At 40.4% G+C, this 16779-nt stretch overlaps 2 protein-coding genes across 2 annotated transcripts in view; one reads left to right on the top strand and one right to left on the bottom strand.

Moving 5' to 3' along the window:
* The window catches only part of LOC131775386 (enolase-phosphatase E1), a 4308-nt gene extending 2815 nt beyond the window's left edge, over positions 1–1493 (top strand). The window contains exons 6-7 of the mRNA XM_059091489.2: positions 101–224; positions 718–1493. Coding sequence (XP_058947472.2) covers positions 101–224; positions 718–893 — 300 coding nt within the window. The 3' untranslated portion in view covers positions 894–1493. The remainder of the gene's footprint in view (positions 1–100; positions 225–717) is intronic.
* A 435-nt stretch (positions 1494–1928) lies between these two features.
* Positions 1929–16601, bottom strand: LOC131775428 (uncharacterized). Its single transcript, XM_066169530.1, has 20 exons — positions 16348–16601; positions 14326–15015; positions 13711–13885; positions 13368–13468; positions 12916–12997; positions 12444–12589; positions 11730–12158; positions 10347–11033; positions 10007–10181; positions 9406–9506; positions 9079–9160; positions 8710–8855; positions 8170–8596; positions 6446–6627; positions 4882–5565; positions 4359–4533; positions 3543–3646; positions 3315–3396; positions 2677–2822; positions 1929–2541 (listed from the first exon to the last, which is right to left on the bottom strand). Exons 1-20 carry the CDS (start codon positions 16450–16452, stop codon positions 2245–2247), a joined length of 5016 nt encoding a protein of 1671 aa, XP_066025627.1. The 5' UTR covers positions 16453–16601; the 3' UTR covers positions 1929–2244.
* Positions 16602–16779: the final 178 nt, after the last annotated feature.

Raw genomic sequence — 16779 nt, 5'->3', positions numbered from 1 at the left:
TTAGAGGCTACAATTTTCTCTTACTTATTGACACTAAATTGCACTCAAAATCATGTTGTTTCCTATACTAATTAAATTTTGCCCCCCTGTTGTTTCACAGTATATAAGTGGACATTTTGACACCACAGTTGGAGCTAAAATTGAGTCAGAGAGCTACAGTAAAATTGCTGATGCAGTAGATATGAAACCCTCAAGAATTCTATTTATCACTGATGTTGTTAAAGGTATGTATTCCACTAATAGCAATATTTAAATTGTCACCGTAATTAGGTCTCCTGTGCTGGGCCTTGATCTTTGAGGTAGACTGTGTGACCTCTTCAAGGAGGGTTGGCACAAAAGGCTCTGTGTTAGGTTGACCTTACGGTTGAACCAGGGAGGGGTCTCTGGAGTGAGCTTAAGTGCTCATCAGTCACAAGAAGCTGTTGTTAAGCCAGAATTATTAACATTATATTAATTTTGTATTAATTTATTTGTCTTCTACAAAACATACACAGAATGTGAGATGAATTGATGTCCATGAAATGTACCCCCTTCACCCCTCCCCCTTCTTTTTTTTTTCATAGGAATTGTGGCTCAAGGAAATCTCATGAGATCCATTTTCAAAATTAGTCTTTCAAAATAGAAATAGTGAATGTCACTTGCTACCTATTAAACTTGAACAATTTAATCTTTAGGTAAATTCCTTGTTCTAATTTAATTTAATTTATTTCTACCCAGAATCAAGAGCAGCATTTAAGGCAGGATACAGAACTGCTATCAGTGTTCGGCCTGGCAATGCACCATTGACAGATGAAGATAGAAGGGACTTTAAAGTGATATCTACATTTGATGAGTTATTTGAAGACACTGAAGAGCTGAGTCATGCAACAAAGAAATCAAAAGTTGCTGATTGATAATTATTTCTGTGAACCTTCAATATCAAAGAACAAATGGTGGTGGGGATTTTTCCTTGCAAGGGAGTTAAGAAAGATGAAAGGCACTAAGCTTGTCAGTCGCAAGACTGCATCTGACTCAGTCCCAGTCCTTTGGGAAGCATGCAAGAGGTGAGGTGCATGTGAGGGAAGATGGGAAGGGGGTGAATCTCCTCTCTCTCCTCCCCCTTCCCAGTGACCCTTTCACATCTGTGGTGACTGACCTAGACTGCATATGAAAAATAAGCAACTACAGGAGGGGGATCAGAGACTGCATTGAAACTGATGATACAAACTCAACCAACTGAATGCTGAATGTTGTCAACAGCAGGATGATTGGATCTGATTGTTTGGTAACAACCCTAATTCAATAAAAACCGATTACATAGAAATGAATTTTACCTGTTGCATGACTGGTTTAGAACATCTTAACTTGTTCTCAGAATGAAAAATGTGTAGACATTTTAATAACTTGTTCTGTTACACTCATGTGGAGGGAATCTGATGCTGAGAGTTCTCTAGTTAACACCAAGTGTCATTTTAGACTGATTTTTTTCTCTGTGGTGTGTCAGGGTTTTTTGCTCCAGCACCTAATTAAAAATACCCAAACAAGGATTTACACCTGATTGGTGAGGATCTCCTTGAAGGTGCTCAGTACAATCGCAGTCACCTTCTAGTCACCCTGGATGGTTCATAATTGCTAAAATGTTCAGATGCTTCCCTAACTTGGAAATTACCATCAACTTGATGCTAACTGAGCAGTTTCTTTGTTGTGTTGTCAAAATTATCCTTCATAGTCCTTGTGCTCCAAGAATTGATAAAATAGAAAATAATGTAAGCTTATTTGGTGTGAAGATAGAGGAGGAGATTAGAGAATCAATTTTTGCTGAACCCCATATCCTCCTCTATGGGAGTGTCTCCTGGGATCAGAACAATCTTCTGTTTGTGGTTTAAAGAAATGTTTGACGTTTGTAGCTGGGAAGGGAATTTTTGTTTGTAATCAAGAAAATCACATCATGGCTTTCAGTTTGTTTATTTCAAATACCAGCATTTTTGCTGTTAGGAATGGCTGAATTTTTCCTATGGTGCCAGCAACTTCTATAAAAATCATATCAAAAACTTAACTAAACAACAGCCAATCTGAGACACTAAAAAGTATCCACATCCATATGGCCAACATTGTTACCAGGGTCTTCTCCCCTCAGGGAGGAAAAGAGGACCCTAGGAACGAGGTTGCTATAGGACTACGTCGTCGTGACGTCAGTTACGATTCAAAGCAGCTTCTTCCAGTTGGACGAAATATCACGTGTGAAGAGATTTAAGGTTAAACCTTTCATAACTTTGCTGTGTTGAGCCGTTCTGTCTCGCGATTTCTTAGCACCCGACGTAGTATCTTTCCACTAGGTGATTTTGGTATCTGATCAATAAACTCCACACCACCCCTGAGCTTTTTCTGTGGTATCACTCTTTTAGCCACAAATTCCATTATCTCCTCTGACGTCACAGAACCACGACGAACCACGAAAGCCTTCGGGAGCTCTCCGGCTTCGAGATCGGGGACGCCGATGACAGCCACGTCGTCAACGTTTGGATGGGAAATCAATAAAGCTTCAAGTTCGGCCGGCGGAACCTGGAGTGCGGTGCGGAAGACAAAATAGATCTAATTAATAACCTGATTTACGTTACTTAACCCATTGGAATTTCATATAAAGAATAAATTAATATTAATAAGCGCCAGCTTTTTCTTATGAGTTGCAGAACTTGCCTGAAATCCCTTGTATTTTATAAGTTCCTTTATTCTATCGACGATAAAGAAGTGTTCATCCTCATCATAATGTCCAATATCTCCTGTGTGAAGCCAGCCATCACTGTCAATTGTCTTTGCAGTGGCCTCTGGGTTTTTTGTATATCCTGAAAGAAAATTCCGCCCAGTTGAGCCTACAGAACAGACAGAATTTTTTTGTGCTTTCACTGCCTCCGATAGACTGAGAAACAAAAGATTTTTGCTTGTTCTGCACGCTAAGCGAAGAAAATAATCTCGGCCTTTCACACATCGCCTTCCACAGCAGCCACGAGCAAGTTAATCAACAGTTACTGATCACTAAAGCGTTTCTTTACTAGTTAAAAAATTATGATAAAGATAACTAGCACTTTTTAAAGACAATAAAGTGCTGGAAATTTTGTCAGTCTTAGAAATCGCTGACGTTGCTACATCGTTCCCATGTTCTTTTCTTTCATTCCCGACGAGCAGCCCACCCCCTCCTCCCTAAGGCCAAGGGCGACAGTATGAAAGAGGGCTGGGGACGAGGTAGTGCCAATAAAAATTTCTCAACGAGGTTTAACTGCATCAACAACAGTGCACTTATCAAGCCATCTATGATGTCCATGTGATAAAATTCTCACCCATCATAACCAAGGGACCCTTCACACAGATTTCTCCATCCTGGTTTGGACCGAGAATCTCTCCAGTTTCAGGACTGATGACCTATTGACATAAAAAGAAAACAAAGTAACAACACTGATGTTAAATCTCACTTACTAAATGTGTTTTATGGAATTGTGTGGATGGTTCATGTTAGAGGTTAAACAATGCTGTGTTATCTCCCTTAGAGAAGCTATCGATGAGCTCACCTTACATTGCAGGTTTGGCAGTAGTAGCCCGACGGATCCAAATTTGGTTTTACCTTCAGCTGGAGTGCAATGGGATGCTCCACAGAGTTCTGTCATACCGTACCCTACGATAAAGAAAAGAAAAAAAAACGCGAAAAGATAGTCATGCAAATGTAAAAATAATTTGCATAATTAGTTATAGAGACCAACTAACCGATAATATACATATCTTATTGGACGTTTTGGTATTTAGTATCGCTGAGTATTTTACGAGTTGTGCCATAATTTGACGAGCCCGCAGGGAATCCACCGAAAGACATGGGTGAGCCCTAAGCATACAAAAAAAGAATTTCCAAAACTACATTTCATTTTCATCATCCGACTCAATCACATGGCGACGACGCTTCGCAGGAATTACTGGCGGAACTTGAGGAGCAGAAGGCTGTGAACCAAGAACGATTGAACGCTTGTTAAATACGGCACAAGAGAAGGCAAGTGTACAACATCTCGGGTATTTTTCCTCCATTCAAGCGTTATTTGTACTCTACTTAGTGCGGTTGGATAATCAGGGATTAATCCCGGTGTCTTTAGCATGAAATTAGCAGTGTCATTATTGAATTTGGGGAACATGCGAGATTTTTTATTAATCTAGGCCATGCCTTTTTCTTGAGGGTACTCATATGCGCTGAGGGACCCTACTCAGATACCCCTTTCAGGCCCTTCAGAAGAGGACACGTCTCTAAGGTAGACCTGCTGTCTTTTGCAAAGGTACGGTCCCCCGTAAGTAATTCGGACCTTATTTTATCCTTTTGGCTGAACTTTCTTCCATTTTCTAACCTTGTCTTATTCTCTTTACTTGAGTAAGCCGTTTTAACATGGCTGTCTCCAGCTCCTTGCCAAGAGGCGCGGCCCCTGAGTTCACACGCTCCAAGCTTGACAAGTCGAACTTATCCACCAGCGGATGCTTGGCCAAAAACAGAATGAGCGGTGGAACAAGTGGGGCGTCTGTTATCTGTCACGGATAAATGGCGAATGAGAGGAATTAGAGTTGCCTGGATAATAAATATCGTAAGTTAAATAAGTTACCTTGGGTAAAATAGAAAATTTCTCTGTGCGCTCCCAGAGTGTTAACCTCTCGGTTTTAAATGAGGTGAACACGTCTTAGTTGTATTTGCAGCCTTCTTATTTCCTTTCGTTCTAGTTTTTTATGGGGCTCAAGTCTGCGAGCACGCGCGGTACTCGGGGCCTATTGACCACCCAGTCAGAGACGGGGGGGGGGGGGGAGGAGGGGAGAGGGGCGCAAATGAATCTCACAAGTGAAAGGTAATATAGGTTCTCACTGAAGTAAACGAAAACCAACCTTGTAATCTTGCATAACTTTCAGGAATGAGTCAGGTTCAAAGCGCATCATGACCACAACCTTACATCCAAGTTGTAAACATCCTCCCATCATGCAAAGCAGGGCGTAGATATGATAGAATGGGAGTAAAGTTAAGACAGCCGAATCCGCGGGGAAGACATCACACGAAAATAGAACGGACAGCCCAGCTACAAGATTGTGATGTGTTATCATGACACCTTTGGACAATCCTGTCGTTCCACTCGAAAATGGCAGTGCAACGATATCCTTCTTTGGATTGATAGACACAAACTCCGGAAAAGCTGTTCCATCGTCAGCGAAAAAGGACGACAACGGCTCGCATCCTGGCGCCTCACCGACAACAATTACAGAACGAATTCCTTCCAATGCGGCAGCGTCTTTGGCCTTTTCCGCCAGTGGGGGAATGGTAACAATGTATTTTGCTTCTGATACTCGTAGCTGGCGCGCTAATTCCTGGGACGAGTATAAAGGATTGACAGTCGAGACTGTGCCACCCAGAAAAGCAGTGCCGTAGAAAATTATGGGATATTCGATAACGTTTGGGAGGAACATGGCCAGGACGTCTCCTTTCTTGAAGCCACGTTTGGCCAATGCTGAACTAAATCTTTGCGTCAAGTTTTTAAGTTGTTTGTAGCTGTAGGAACGCCCAGACAGAGCATCCACCTTGTGAGTAGAAAAAAAGTTAATCCAAAGTACAACTGAAACGCAAACATAAAGAAACTTAATACTTCTGTGAAAGGAAGATCCCTTCACCTCATTATTTTTGCCACCAATAAGACTTCTTTTGCATAAGCTTAAAAACTGAGGCTCCATACCCTTTTGGCCGCAAAAGATTGAAACCAGTTTCAAAGGTTTGTGGAGAAAATTGCTCGCACAGCGCAAGGCATCACGCAACGGCAAGCTGAAAATGCTTCGTATGTTGTGACCCAAACAACAATCGTCACGTAACTTGCGTGACAAGTTAAGAAGTGACATGTAAGGTTAAGTTTCATTTAAACTGAAAGGTTAAAAAGCGATCGTTCGAAACTTCCACTTTTTAGAAGACAGTTTGCCTTTAAACTAGATAGAAATATAAATAGATACAGATCGATCCCGATAGATAGATATACTGTATAGATGTAAATAGAAAGTTATTTGCATATGAACAAATTGACCATGGCCTTTTGATTCAAAATCTTCGCTATCAGACAGATTGTGCTAAATGTGGAATACTTTTATGCTCTGTTTTAGATTCCCTTTGGGGAGACAGCTTCGAAGATCGAATGAAAGTCGATAAAACGATCTCTTATGAAAACATTTCATGAGGGAGTATGCAGAGGATCAATTGATTCGATCCTTATTAATGAAGATAAAAACTCTGCAGTACGCAAATGTTGTTAGGTCGGCTATTTATCATTTTCTTATCTATACTTTCTGAGATTTAATGCTTGTTAACCTTTCTCATATTATCAATATCAAAGCGCAACCATCAAGGAATTGCGAAACTTAGTAAAATTAAATTCTGGGTCGCCTGTAATGATCTTGAATCATGAAGTATACTTACAAGCGCAGTTTTTTCGCCAAACTTATCAAAATTCTGGTAAATGAACTGAGGCCAGGACACATCTTCTGGGATTAAAATGTCTGCGTACATGCTTTTAAGCGCCATTATCCAATGATCATACAATGCTAACTGGAAAACAACTATCCAGTTACGAAATATTCGTAAGTGTCCTGTGAAGTGCCCTATGTAACCAGGCGTCACGAGACAGTCAGCATGAAATCAAGAGAAGGACTCGGCCCAAAGAGGACGGTTTACCAACCATGGAACACGGACTGCGGGAACGAATGAAACTTGGACCTGAAGTTTAAAACACGGACCGATTTTTTTCTCTTTAAGACCTGTTCCTTAAAACCAGAAGGACTGAGAGAAAAAAAATTCACAGATTAAAGAAGAGCTTCAATCTAAATAATTTGATATAATGGTGACTAAATTTGCTATGTTTGCTTTAGTTTCACCAAGAAGCTTGACTCGACCTGAATGACGCCACAGTTTCCCCAACAAGAGAATTACGTGCTTCATTTCATTTTACTGGTTCTCTGTTTTGTCTATTTTAATCTTGACATTCCGCAAACATAACGAGCGCTTAAATTGTTGAATACAGTGCAATTAAGCTTGTGCAAGGGACTGAAAAAATTGAACATTATTTTGTAGTTCGGGCTGTGACTATATTGCAAGGTATCAGGCTTTTTCCACTTCATGTATGTCGCAGTTGTCATACATACGATTTCTTATTCTCACTTTCCGCTTAGATTTGTTCATGAATTTGGGTGTATACTGATCAAAGGACGTGGGGTTTATTGCCCTCATGACGAAGAAGAAGATGCCGTATTTTGCTAGCGGGGAACTAAGCTGGGCCTATTTGGGCGATTTTAGTTTGCACACAAAAGGAGTGAAATTTGCTTGAATTTCAAGATGGTGACCGCAGTCTTGCAATGAACCGACTTTAGTGATCAACTCTCTTCCATGCTGACTTCCCGTAATGCCCTGGCTTACGACCAAAAGAAGAATACGCAATGGAAAACAGGTTGCTGTATGTTTGAGTTTTATTCAAACTGAAAACCTCAAGGTGTAAATAACATGAACGGTTTATGAAGCTAATTGGATCGAGTTATGTTAGAACCGTCACACCAGCGTGATGTCGGTTGCTAAGCAAGTCAACCTGATGTTAGAAATCATCTGGTTGTTCAAGGAACGAATCAAATTTTTCTTTTGTTTCCTTTGAAAACATGTAACTTCAATTCTTTTGGAGGACGCAATGACTATGACAATTGCGTCCAAGGCATGAGTTTTTGTATATTATTGCTATACATTTTTTCATAATATTGCCATATGTAGAAAATTTGAATAGATAACCCTAATGTTCATTGCGGCTACTGAAGGATATTTTGCGCGTTCTTGGTGAATTGTTTCGTCAATTAAAAATTTTTTTCGTGTGTATTTTGTACAAATGTTTATGCCCTATGTTGATATGAAAAGGTTATCTTGAATTAGCTCGACTATCCTCGATGTAGTCATTCGTGTTGAGTGAATTGTTTGTACCATAAACATTCTTTCAAGCCCGCGCCGTTTATTAGAGAGGAGGGCTTTTTGGAAATTTGAAGTTCTATTCACGGGGGAAGGGAAATAATTTTAATTGCCATAACCACACTCAAAAGAGCGCTAATGGTAAGAAAGAGATTAAGGATAATTTAGATCTCGATCAGCTTAGTTATGTTAAATAATCAAACAGCAGCTGGATTTTGGAGCCACACCCACGGCAGTTTTTGCTACTCCTTCCGAGTTCCCGTTCGTTACTTTCTTGTCTGCGTTTTGTCGCACGCTTCTTTTAAAACTTCTTTTCCTCGCACCCGAAGAGCTCTCGACTTTGGAAAGTTTTTTCAGTCTGTCTTTCAGTTCTCGACGAAGAATTTTGCCGCTCAATGACTTTGGAATCTCATCTATAAACTCCACGCCGCCTCTCAGTTTTTTGTAAGCTGCTACATTTTCATCAACATATACATGGACATCCTTTTCAGTGAGTGTGACATCAGCTTTACGCACCACAAAGGCCATTGGCAGCTCGCCTTCCTCTGCATCCGGAACTCCAATGACTGCTGCATCCTCTATGGCAGGATGTGAAATAAGGAGGGTTTCAAGTTCAGCCGGGGGGACCTGGAAAGAGCCGGATATTGAAATCACAAAAACCGAAGAATTATTACTAATCCAAAAGGCAATTAGTCCGTCAGTGATTCAGTCAGGTGGTCAATCATTTTACGTTTCCATACCTGATATCCTTTGTATTTTATTAACTCCTTAACTCTGTCAACAATAAAAAAATGTTCATCCTCGTCATAATGTCCAATGTCTCCTGTGTGAAGCCAGCCATCATTATCAATTGTCTGTGTAGTTGCCTCTGGATTGTTGAGATATCCTGTTGATAAGAGGGTTAGTTAATAAATAATAAAGAATTCATTAGTTATTAATAACTGTATCTCTTCGTGAGACGATATTGCCGCTATGCACGTATTAACTTAGTGTACGGCCACGGTATTGGTGAGTCCTCTTCAGATCAATTGGCAGGAAGACACAAAAATTTACTTAGGTTTCTTTACTTGCGAAATTTCTTTTTCACTATAGAGGTTGTCTGTTCTAACCTCTCATGACTGTTGGTCCTTGGACACAAATTTCGCCATCACGACCAGGACCTAGAGCCTCCCCAGTCTCCACGTCAACCACCTACGGACGAGAATAAGATAACTCTTGGATCGAGGGAGGAATTGTGGGAATTTTTAAATACCTTGCCTACGCCTTGCCCAAGAACAAAACGAAACGAACCAGCTAGTGCTCGAACCCAGGCCCCTCGAGCCAGAGTCCAACAAGCTAGCCGCTGTATCATCGTGTTCAAAGGGGAGTTGAGTACGAGTTAGAGGATACAAATTAAATTAATTCATGGAATCAGCTATGTTCACATAATATCTTACCTTGCACCGTAAGTTTGGCAGTATGCACCCCACAGAACCGTGTTTGTTGTTTTCTGCAGGAGTCATGTGACACACCGGGCTTAGCTCGGTCATTCCATAACCTAACGGGGGGAATAATGGGAAAATAATTTTCATAATTCTAATTTTAACATACTTGAATTAGTGCTGTTCAATTAAAGAGTTCATTTTCTAAATATTCCCGCGAAATATCGTTAAGTATCTAACTATTTCAGATACTGGCTGAATTTTGGATGCACTTTCCTAGAGATGTAGAGAACTCATGAAAGCTCCCCCCCCCCCCCCCCACAAAAAAAATTCTTAAAGACACCTTTTCGCCATAAATACTGCATACACATTTATCATCAATTCTCCTAAGAGTTACAAGGAGAGATTATGACTTAAACGGTCAGGAAAGAGGGAAAAATAGTTCTACATTTAAGCCTATTAATCATATTTCCCTCCATTTTCAGTTAGCCCTCATAACTTGCTCGAGTTCATCCATCTCAGCTGAAAAACCTGTCCACAACGCATTTTTCGATTCCATTGAAGGTCAGAAAAACTGCCATTACAATTACCATTGCCATTATCAGAATACACTTACCTTGTCGCACGCTGCTGAGGAGCGGAAGTCTGTCCATTAGAGCTTTTGAAACTTGTTTTCCCAAGGGAGCGGCTCCATTTGTGACTTCAGTCAGATATGACAAGTCAAAGTTATCAACGGAGGGGTGCTTAGCTAATAAGAAAACCACAGGGGGTACCGCGGGAAGATGGGTCACCTGGAAAATGGAGAAAGGCACGGTAAAACGTCTCTAAATTACATGTTATGGATCATATTCACATCAAAAAAAGCAATAAAAAATCAAGAAGACTAAGAATGACGACGATTTAGACCGATGGCGGGAGACAAATCTAAATTTTTGTGGTGTTACTTTATAACTAACCTCATAGTTCTCTAGTGCGTGTAAAAACTTATCCCGCTCAAATCGTGACATAGTTATGATGGTGCTTCCACAATGAAGACCCATTGACATTATAGCCACCATTCCGTAGACATGAAAAAACGGAAGAAATGCTAAAAGAACGGTTGTATCGCTGAAGCTTAGAAAGCCTTCTGTTCGCATGATACTTCCGCATGAGACGAGATTGTAGTGAGTGAGCATAACCCCCTTGGGTTGACCCGTGGTCCCGCTTGAAAAGGGAAGAACCGCTATGTCTTCTTTAGGGTTTACTGTGACGTCAGGAACGCTAGAACCGTCATCTTGGAGGAGGACTGAAAGCGACTCACATCCGTCGACGTCACCGATGACGAACACATTCTCTCGTCCCAGATCCTGCATGGCTTCTTTTGCTCGATGAACCAACTGGGGTACGGTAAGTATCCATTTGGCATCAGCCAGTTTTAATTGTTTGGCAAGTTCTTCGGTTGTGAAGAGTGGATTTGCTGCAGTGACCACACCCCCTGCCTTAAGCACACCGAAGTAAATTATGGGAAACTCGGGCAGATTTGGTAAAAACATGGCAAACACGTCTCCTTTTTTAAATCCTCGCTTGTTTAGAGCAGATGAAATTGTTCTGCTCAAATCCTTTATTTGGCGATATGAGTATGAGCGGTCAGATATGGAATCTCTCTGTCAATAGAAGAAATATATCAATTATTGACTTATTTATTCAATATTACAAGTCTCTCTTAGGAAATAGATAACTAAATCGTATTATCACAGATTCTGTGACAAATTACTCCAACGTACACGAAGGCTTCGCGTGACATGACATTTTCTCTCGTTACTACAACCAAGCAGGAGTAAATCTTTCACAACAAAACTGCTCAACGTATTTGAACAAAGTTTCTTCACGAGCCAATTTTTTTCGCCTACGATAATGTTTACCTCTATATTGTTTTTAATGCTGCAAAGAGAAGAAAAAGTATGAAGGGATAATTTTACGCGTGTTTTTTTTTTCGGAGGAGCACTTTTAAGAAATTTCAATAAGTTAGTTAGCTAGGATTTTGAATTTAAACGAGGAATGATCTTAATCCACACCTATTCAGACTTTTTCCCCTCTTTACGACTGGCTAGAAATCAAGTAAAATTTTATTTGTTTTAGCGCTGCAGGACGCGCGTTTCTCTGCCCTCAGGAAGATTTGAAACAAGTCGTAGAGAGGTTTGCCTGGGGTCTGGCACTAAACCTCTTGTCGGTTCATGCAGCTCAGGGCCTCATAATTTACCGCGGTCGAGGAAACGCACTTAGTGAAGAGTTAAAAAACTAGGGCCTGTTCAGAGGCTATATGTAAAAAGGAAAATAATGATAAATGATAGAAGACTCACGATGGCTTCCCTGTCCGCGTACTCATCAAAGTCTTGAAAAATATATTCATTCCAAGACAGATTGTCTGGAATCTCTACATCGGGATTTTTACTTCGGATAACGTTTTTTTCTTCTTCGTTGTTTTTATTTTCAGTAGCTGTAGTTAGTCTTGTCATAACTCTCGCCTTAAGCTCTCTTCGTAGTATTTTACCGCTCAAACTTCTTGGTATTTTATCGATGAATTCCACACCGCCTTTTAATGTCTTATGCGGTGCCACTCGCTCTTCAATGAATTTTATTATCTGTTCTTCAGTGATCCTTTCGTTGGTCTTCTTTACGACGAAGGCTTTTGGAAGTTCACCTGCCCTTTCATCTGGGACCCCGATTACTGCAGCATCCTCTATGGCTGAATTAGAGATGAGGAGAGACTCGAGCTCGGCTGGAGGAACCTGGGAATTAGGAATAGATGAACAAGAAAACTGAGTCATTTATGTTGAGGAGATAGAGAGGAGGGGAGGGGGCGGGGGCGGTGAGTGGATGGCTACAGGATCAGGACAAACTCATCTGTCACTAAACGGAAATAAAGTAAGTTGAAGAAAATTTATCAGAACCAGTCCCCTGCTGACCGCTTTGGTGCAAAAAGAGGAAAACAAACCCGATTTGACTTTGGGACTACTGAGAGCCTCGTGCAAGAAAAAAAATCAAGCCAACAAGCAAATTAAAATGTAAGTCACCTGAAATCCTTTGAATTTGATAAGTTCCTTGAGTCTATCGACAATAAAGAAATGTTCATCACCATCGTAATAGCCGATGTCCCCCGTGTGCAACCAGCCATCTGCATCAATTGTCTGCGCGGTGGCTTCTGGATTGTTAAGGTACCCTGCAGAGAGTTGGGGTTACTGAGACACAGCGTTGTAAACCTTGCTTTAAACTGGTCGTGAATCATAATCAGACAAATAATCTTAGTAGATAGGTCCTTACGCCATATAATTCTCACCGATGAACTTAAATGTGCTTAGAGTGAAATAATGTGATAGATTTCTCTTTGAAAATACCTTTAACAGCATTTCTTTTAGAAATCGTTACTTTAAACCAGGTAGAAATCACCTTCAAATTCCTTCTTCAAATTAAAAGGATAACATTTAAAATTTGATGTAGATTTGGCATTAGGAGTAGTTTCCAAAATCAGTTTAATTTGGGATATACCTTTCATAACAGTGGGTCCTTTGACACAAATCTCGCCTTCCTTATTGGGACCCAGCTCATCACCATTCTCAATGTCAACAACCTGGAGAGAAAATTAAAATATCATTTTATGGACTGATGTCCTTTGCAACGAAAAGTCAGAGTGCTGTACATATTGTTGTGACCAGATTTGTGAATTGCAGATACAAACGAAAGCAGAACTGTTCATGTTTCCTTAGCTTCATGGTTTAAATATGAAGGGAATTTTTTTAAAATAAAAGTTGGACAAATATGACTTACAACTATGAAAAAAAAAAAGACCTCTCTCGTGGTTAAAAGAGGGTTTCAAATGATAACATTGGATTTTTATTAAGTCTGTAAGTTAAAGTGGTGAACAGGCATTAGAAAAAAACGCTGAAAAGAATATTATTCATTAAGAGCTTTTTTTTAGCCTTTTTCGGAGCTGCACTTACCTTGCACTCAAGATTTGGTAGCAGCATTCCCGCAGATCCATTTTTAATCTTATCAAATGGTGTCACGTGAGATGTAGGACTCAACTCCGTCATGCCGAAACCTAATCAAGAAAAAAATTATGAACTTGTGTCAAACAGATGTAATTAACTTCTTGGCTACGAATTTGCCTCAAGTAATTTTATGCTTATTCTCTCTTTCTTTCGTATTTCACTGTGAAGTAAGCTCATGAAGGCACTGTGGATGTAAGCTAAGAGAAGAGGGGATGAAAGGATTCTGTCTTGTATCGAATGAGACTTCTGCCTCTAGAATCAATGTTTCCTCAAATATTCCTGTATTACCCACCTTGCCGGCACCATTCCATTGATGGAATACGCTCCTTCAGCGCATTCATTAATTCGCCTCCAAGAGGTGCTGCCCCAGATGTCAAATCCTTCAAACTGGACAAGTCATATTGCTCGACAAGTGGACTCTTAGCCAAGAATAGCACAATTGACGGTACAACAGCTGCATGGGAAACCTAGCCAACGAAACATTGATTTAGAAGGTAAACTCAGTGCTGTGGCCAAATGATCCACACTGCCGAGGCTATGCGGGATATTGTAACATAAAACGAATGCGAGCAGAGCTACTACCCCTGAAGGGAATGCTGGTCCTCTGAGGGTCAAACCCCCCCACCACCACCATTTTCACCAACCGGCATTTCTTCAGGTGGTATTTAGCCGGTAACCATTTGTACTCCTGGGTGGAGGCACTGTGTCTTACCGAAGAACACAACATAATGATCCGGCCAGAGCTAGAACCTAGACCTTGTGACCTGGAGTCGTGCACATTAACTCTTAGGCAACCGCGTTTCCCATTCTTGACTTAGAGAGAGACAAGCAGGGGGACTGGTAAATAGCAAGGAAAAAGAGCTAAGTTAGTGAGGATAAACGAAAGGAAGGAAGGTAAGACGCAAACCTTATAGTCTTGAATGACCTTGAGGAAGGACTCTGGTTCAAACTTTGGCACACACACAACCTTCCCACCTTTAAACAAGGCACAAGACATCGAGATAATTTGTCCAAAAATGTGGAAAAAAGGTAACAGGCCAAGTACGACTGGCTCGTCGTTGTTTAACATGAAACTATCATGAGTTACTATCGAAGCCTCTGCAATCAGATTATAATGAGTAAGCATTACTCCTTTTGGAGGACCTGTAGTCCCGCTCGAATATGATAAGCAGGCAACGTCCTCCCTCGCGTTGATCTCGACATTTTCCGGAAAATCTTCGCCTTCGTCTTCGAGCAAAGACGAAAGTGACTCACAATTTTCGGCCTCTCCGACAACGTACACTGTATTAATTCCAACATTCGAAGCGCCCTGCTTGGCTTTGTCTGCAAACAGTGGAATTGTTATGATAGAAGTAGCTCCCGCATCACGGAGCTGGTGTGAGATTTCGTCCACTGTATACAATGGATTTAGTGTCGTTACGATCCCTCCTATCAAAAGAGTACTGTAGTAAATTAACGGAAACTCTGGCATGTTTGGGAGCATGATGGCGAAAACGTCGCCCTTCTTGAAGCCTTTCTTTGTAAGGGCCGACCCGCATTTTCTGGTCAACTGGATTAGCTGCTGGAAAGTGTACGAACGGCCTGATGGTCCGTCGACCTGAAGAAAACAAGAAACAGAATAAACTGTACAATGTACCTTGAAATTCTGCCCAAACTATCTTATGATACATGGCCGCATTTTTGAAAACAAACTTGCTTTCTCGACCACGCCTGTCAGAACCCGTTGAGTTTTTTTTATCCTAAAGGGCTACGTGATTCTACGTATGAGCTGCTTCGAAGAGATACATACTAGAAGTTGATTGAGTTTACTATTTTCTTGAGGAGTAGAGTACACACTACATAAAACCGTTGTTAAGAAATCTTTGTCTTTAAAAGAAAAATAAGCGCTTTACACCACCCACGATAGGATCATTGTGTTCGTGTTACTCTGTCACGTAATATGCCAAATTCTGAGTCGATGAAGGAAGCGTTTATGCAGGGAATCCATTTGGTCAATAAGGTGGTTTTCATGATATCATATTAGTAAACAATTACCCAAGGACTATCTATCTGTAATAAACTCATTAAAATATAGAACATCAAATAATATAAAATAGCGATACAGCAACAATCGAAATACACCGCTGTTAACAGCGGGACTTTCTTGGTCAAAATAACATTGCCATAGCAACAAAAAAGATCTAAAGTGATACAAACAGCAGTAAGACAAGTAGCAATTAATTGTACACAAATGTTGCTGCAAGTTATTTTAAGTGTATTTTAGTCACTACTTAGTTAAAAGCAGAAGACGATTTTATGGTGCAGGTCCTAATTGGTTTTCTGTGAACTTTGAATTTATTCTGCACGCTTTTTGCTGTAATATTGCGTGTGCATGAAGTTGATAGAGTTTAAAAATAGTCGATTTCCTGTGTCAGACCCGTTAGAAATGACATTTGAGGTGTATATAATTTTTTTGGTTATGAGAATGGGGGATTTCTTGTTCTTCCGTACGAAGGACTGCAAATGATACATTTGGAATCCGTCAGAGAAACAGAGTTAGAGACCCAGAGCACAAGAAACAAAACAAACACCTTCGCTGCGTCTAGAGTTAATCGTAGAAGATTAACAACGCTTTTTGCAATATAAACACGCACATGAATTGCTTTACCGACTATGATTAATCCTTACCGAGGAATCGATTTTCTTCCATTTCGTTCGACTTTGTGAGAATTAATTCAACGATTATTTGATGACCAATTCAAAACACCTTAACGTGCCGATCAAAGTTGACCATAAAATCATAACAATTGATTTTACTTCCCATGAAACAATCTGTTTACTTACTGCATCGTTCACGAGTCCTAGAAGTTAAACGTGACTTTTCACTTAACAAGACCTTGCAAATGACAGACTAAAATTTGATCCCGTTTAACTGATAGACTGTACTCACAATGGCCGTCTTGTCTCCGTAGTTTTCAAAGTTTTGAAATACAAACTGTGGCCACGAAAGATCTTCAGGAATGTGAACGTCCGGCACTTTGCTTTTCACGACCATTTCCGCTTGAGAGTAGCACGTTTCAAATGAACCTGACACAGACTGTATTACACTTGAAATAAAACGACCGTCAGTTGATGGTTTTCAACTACATGGGTCAACTGAGCGAAGTAATCTGTCATGCAGTTTTGCTGATGTGATTTTCAGTTTTCAAGCATGAATTAACAGTGGCTATTGATTGGGTATTTGACTTATTGTTCGGTGTTTTCAGTGATTATGCAAAATGAGGTCGTAATAACACTGATCATTTAAATTCGCTTTTCTCAGCGTGGACAAAGAAACAACAGTTAGCTGGTTGTCACGGAAAGTAGATGTAAACAATTTTGA

The sequence above is a fragment of the Pocillopora verrucosa genome, chromosome 7, assembly GCF_036669915.1.
Source record: "Pocillopora verrucosa isolate sample1 chromosome 7, ASM3666991v2, whole genome shotgun sequence".
Classification (NCBI taxonomy): domain Eukaryota; kingdom Metazoa; phylum Cnidaria; class Anthozoa; order Scleractinia; family Pocilloporidae; genus Pocillopora; species Pocillopora verrucosa.
This window is presented reverse-complemented; position numbering and strand designations above follow the sequence as displayed.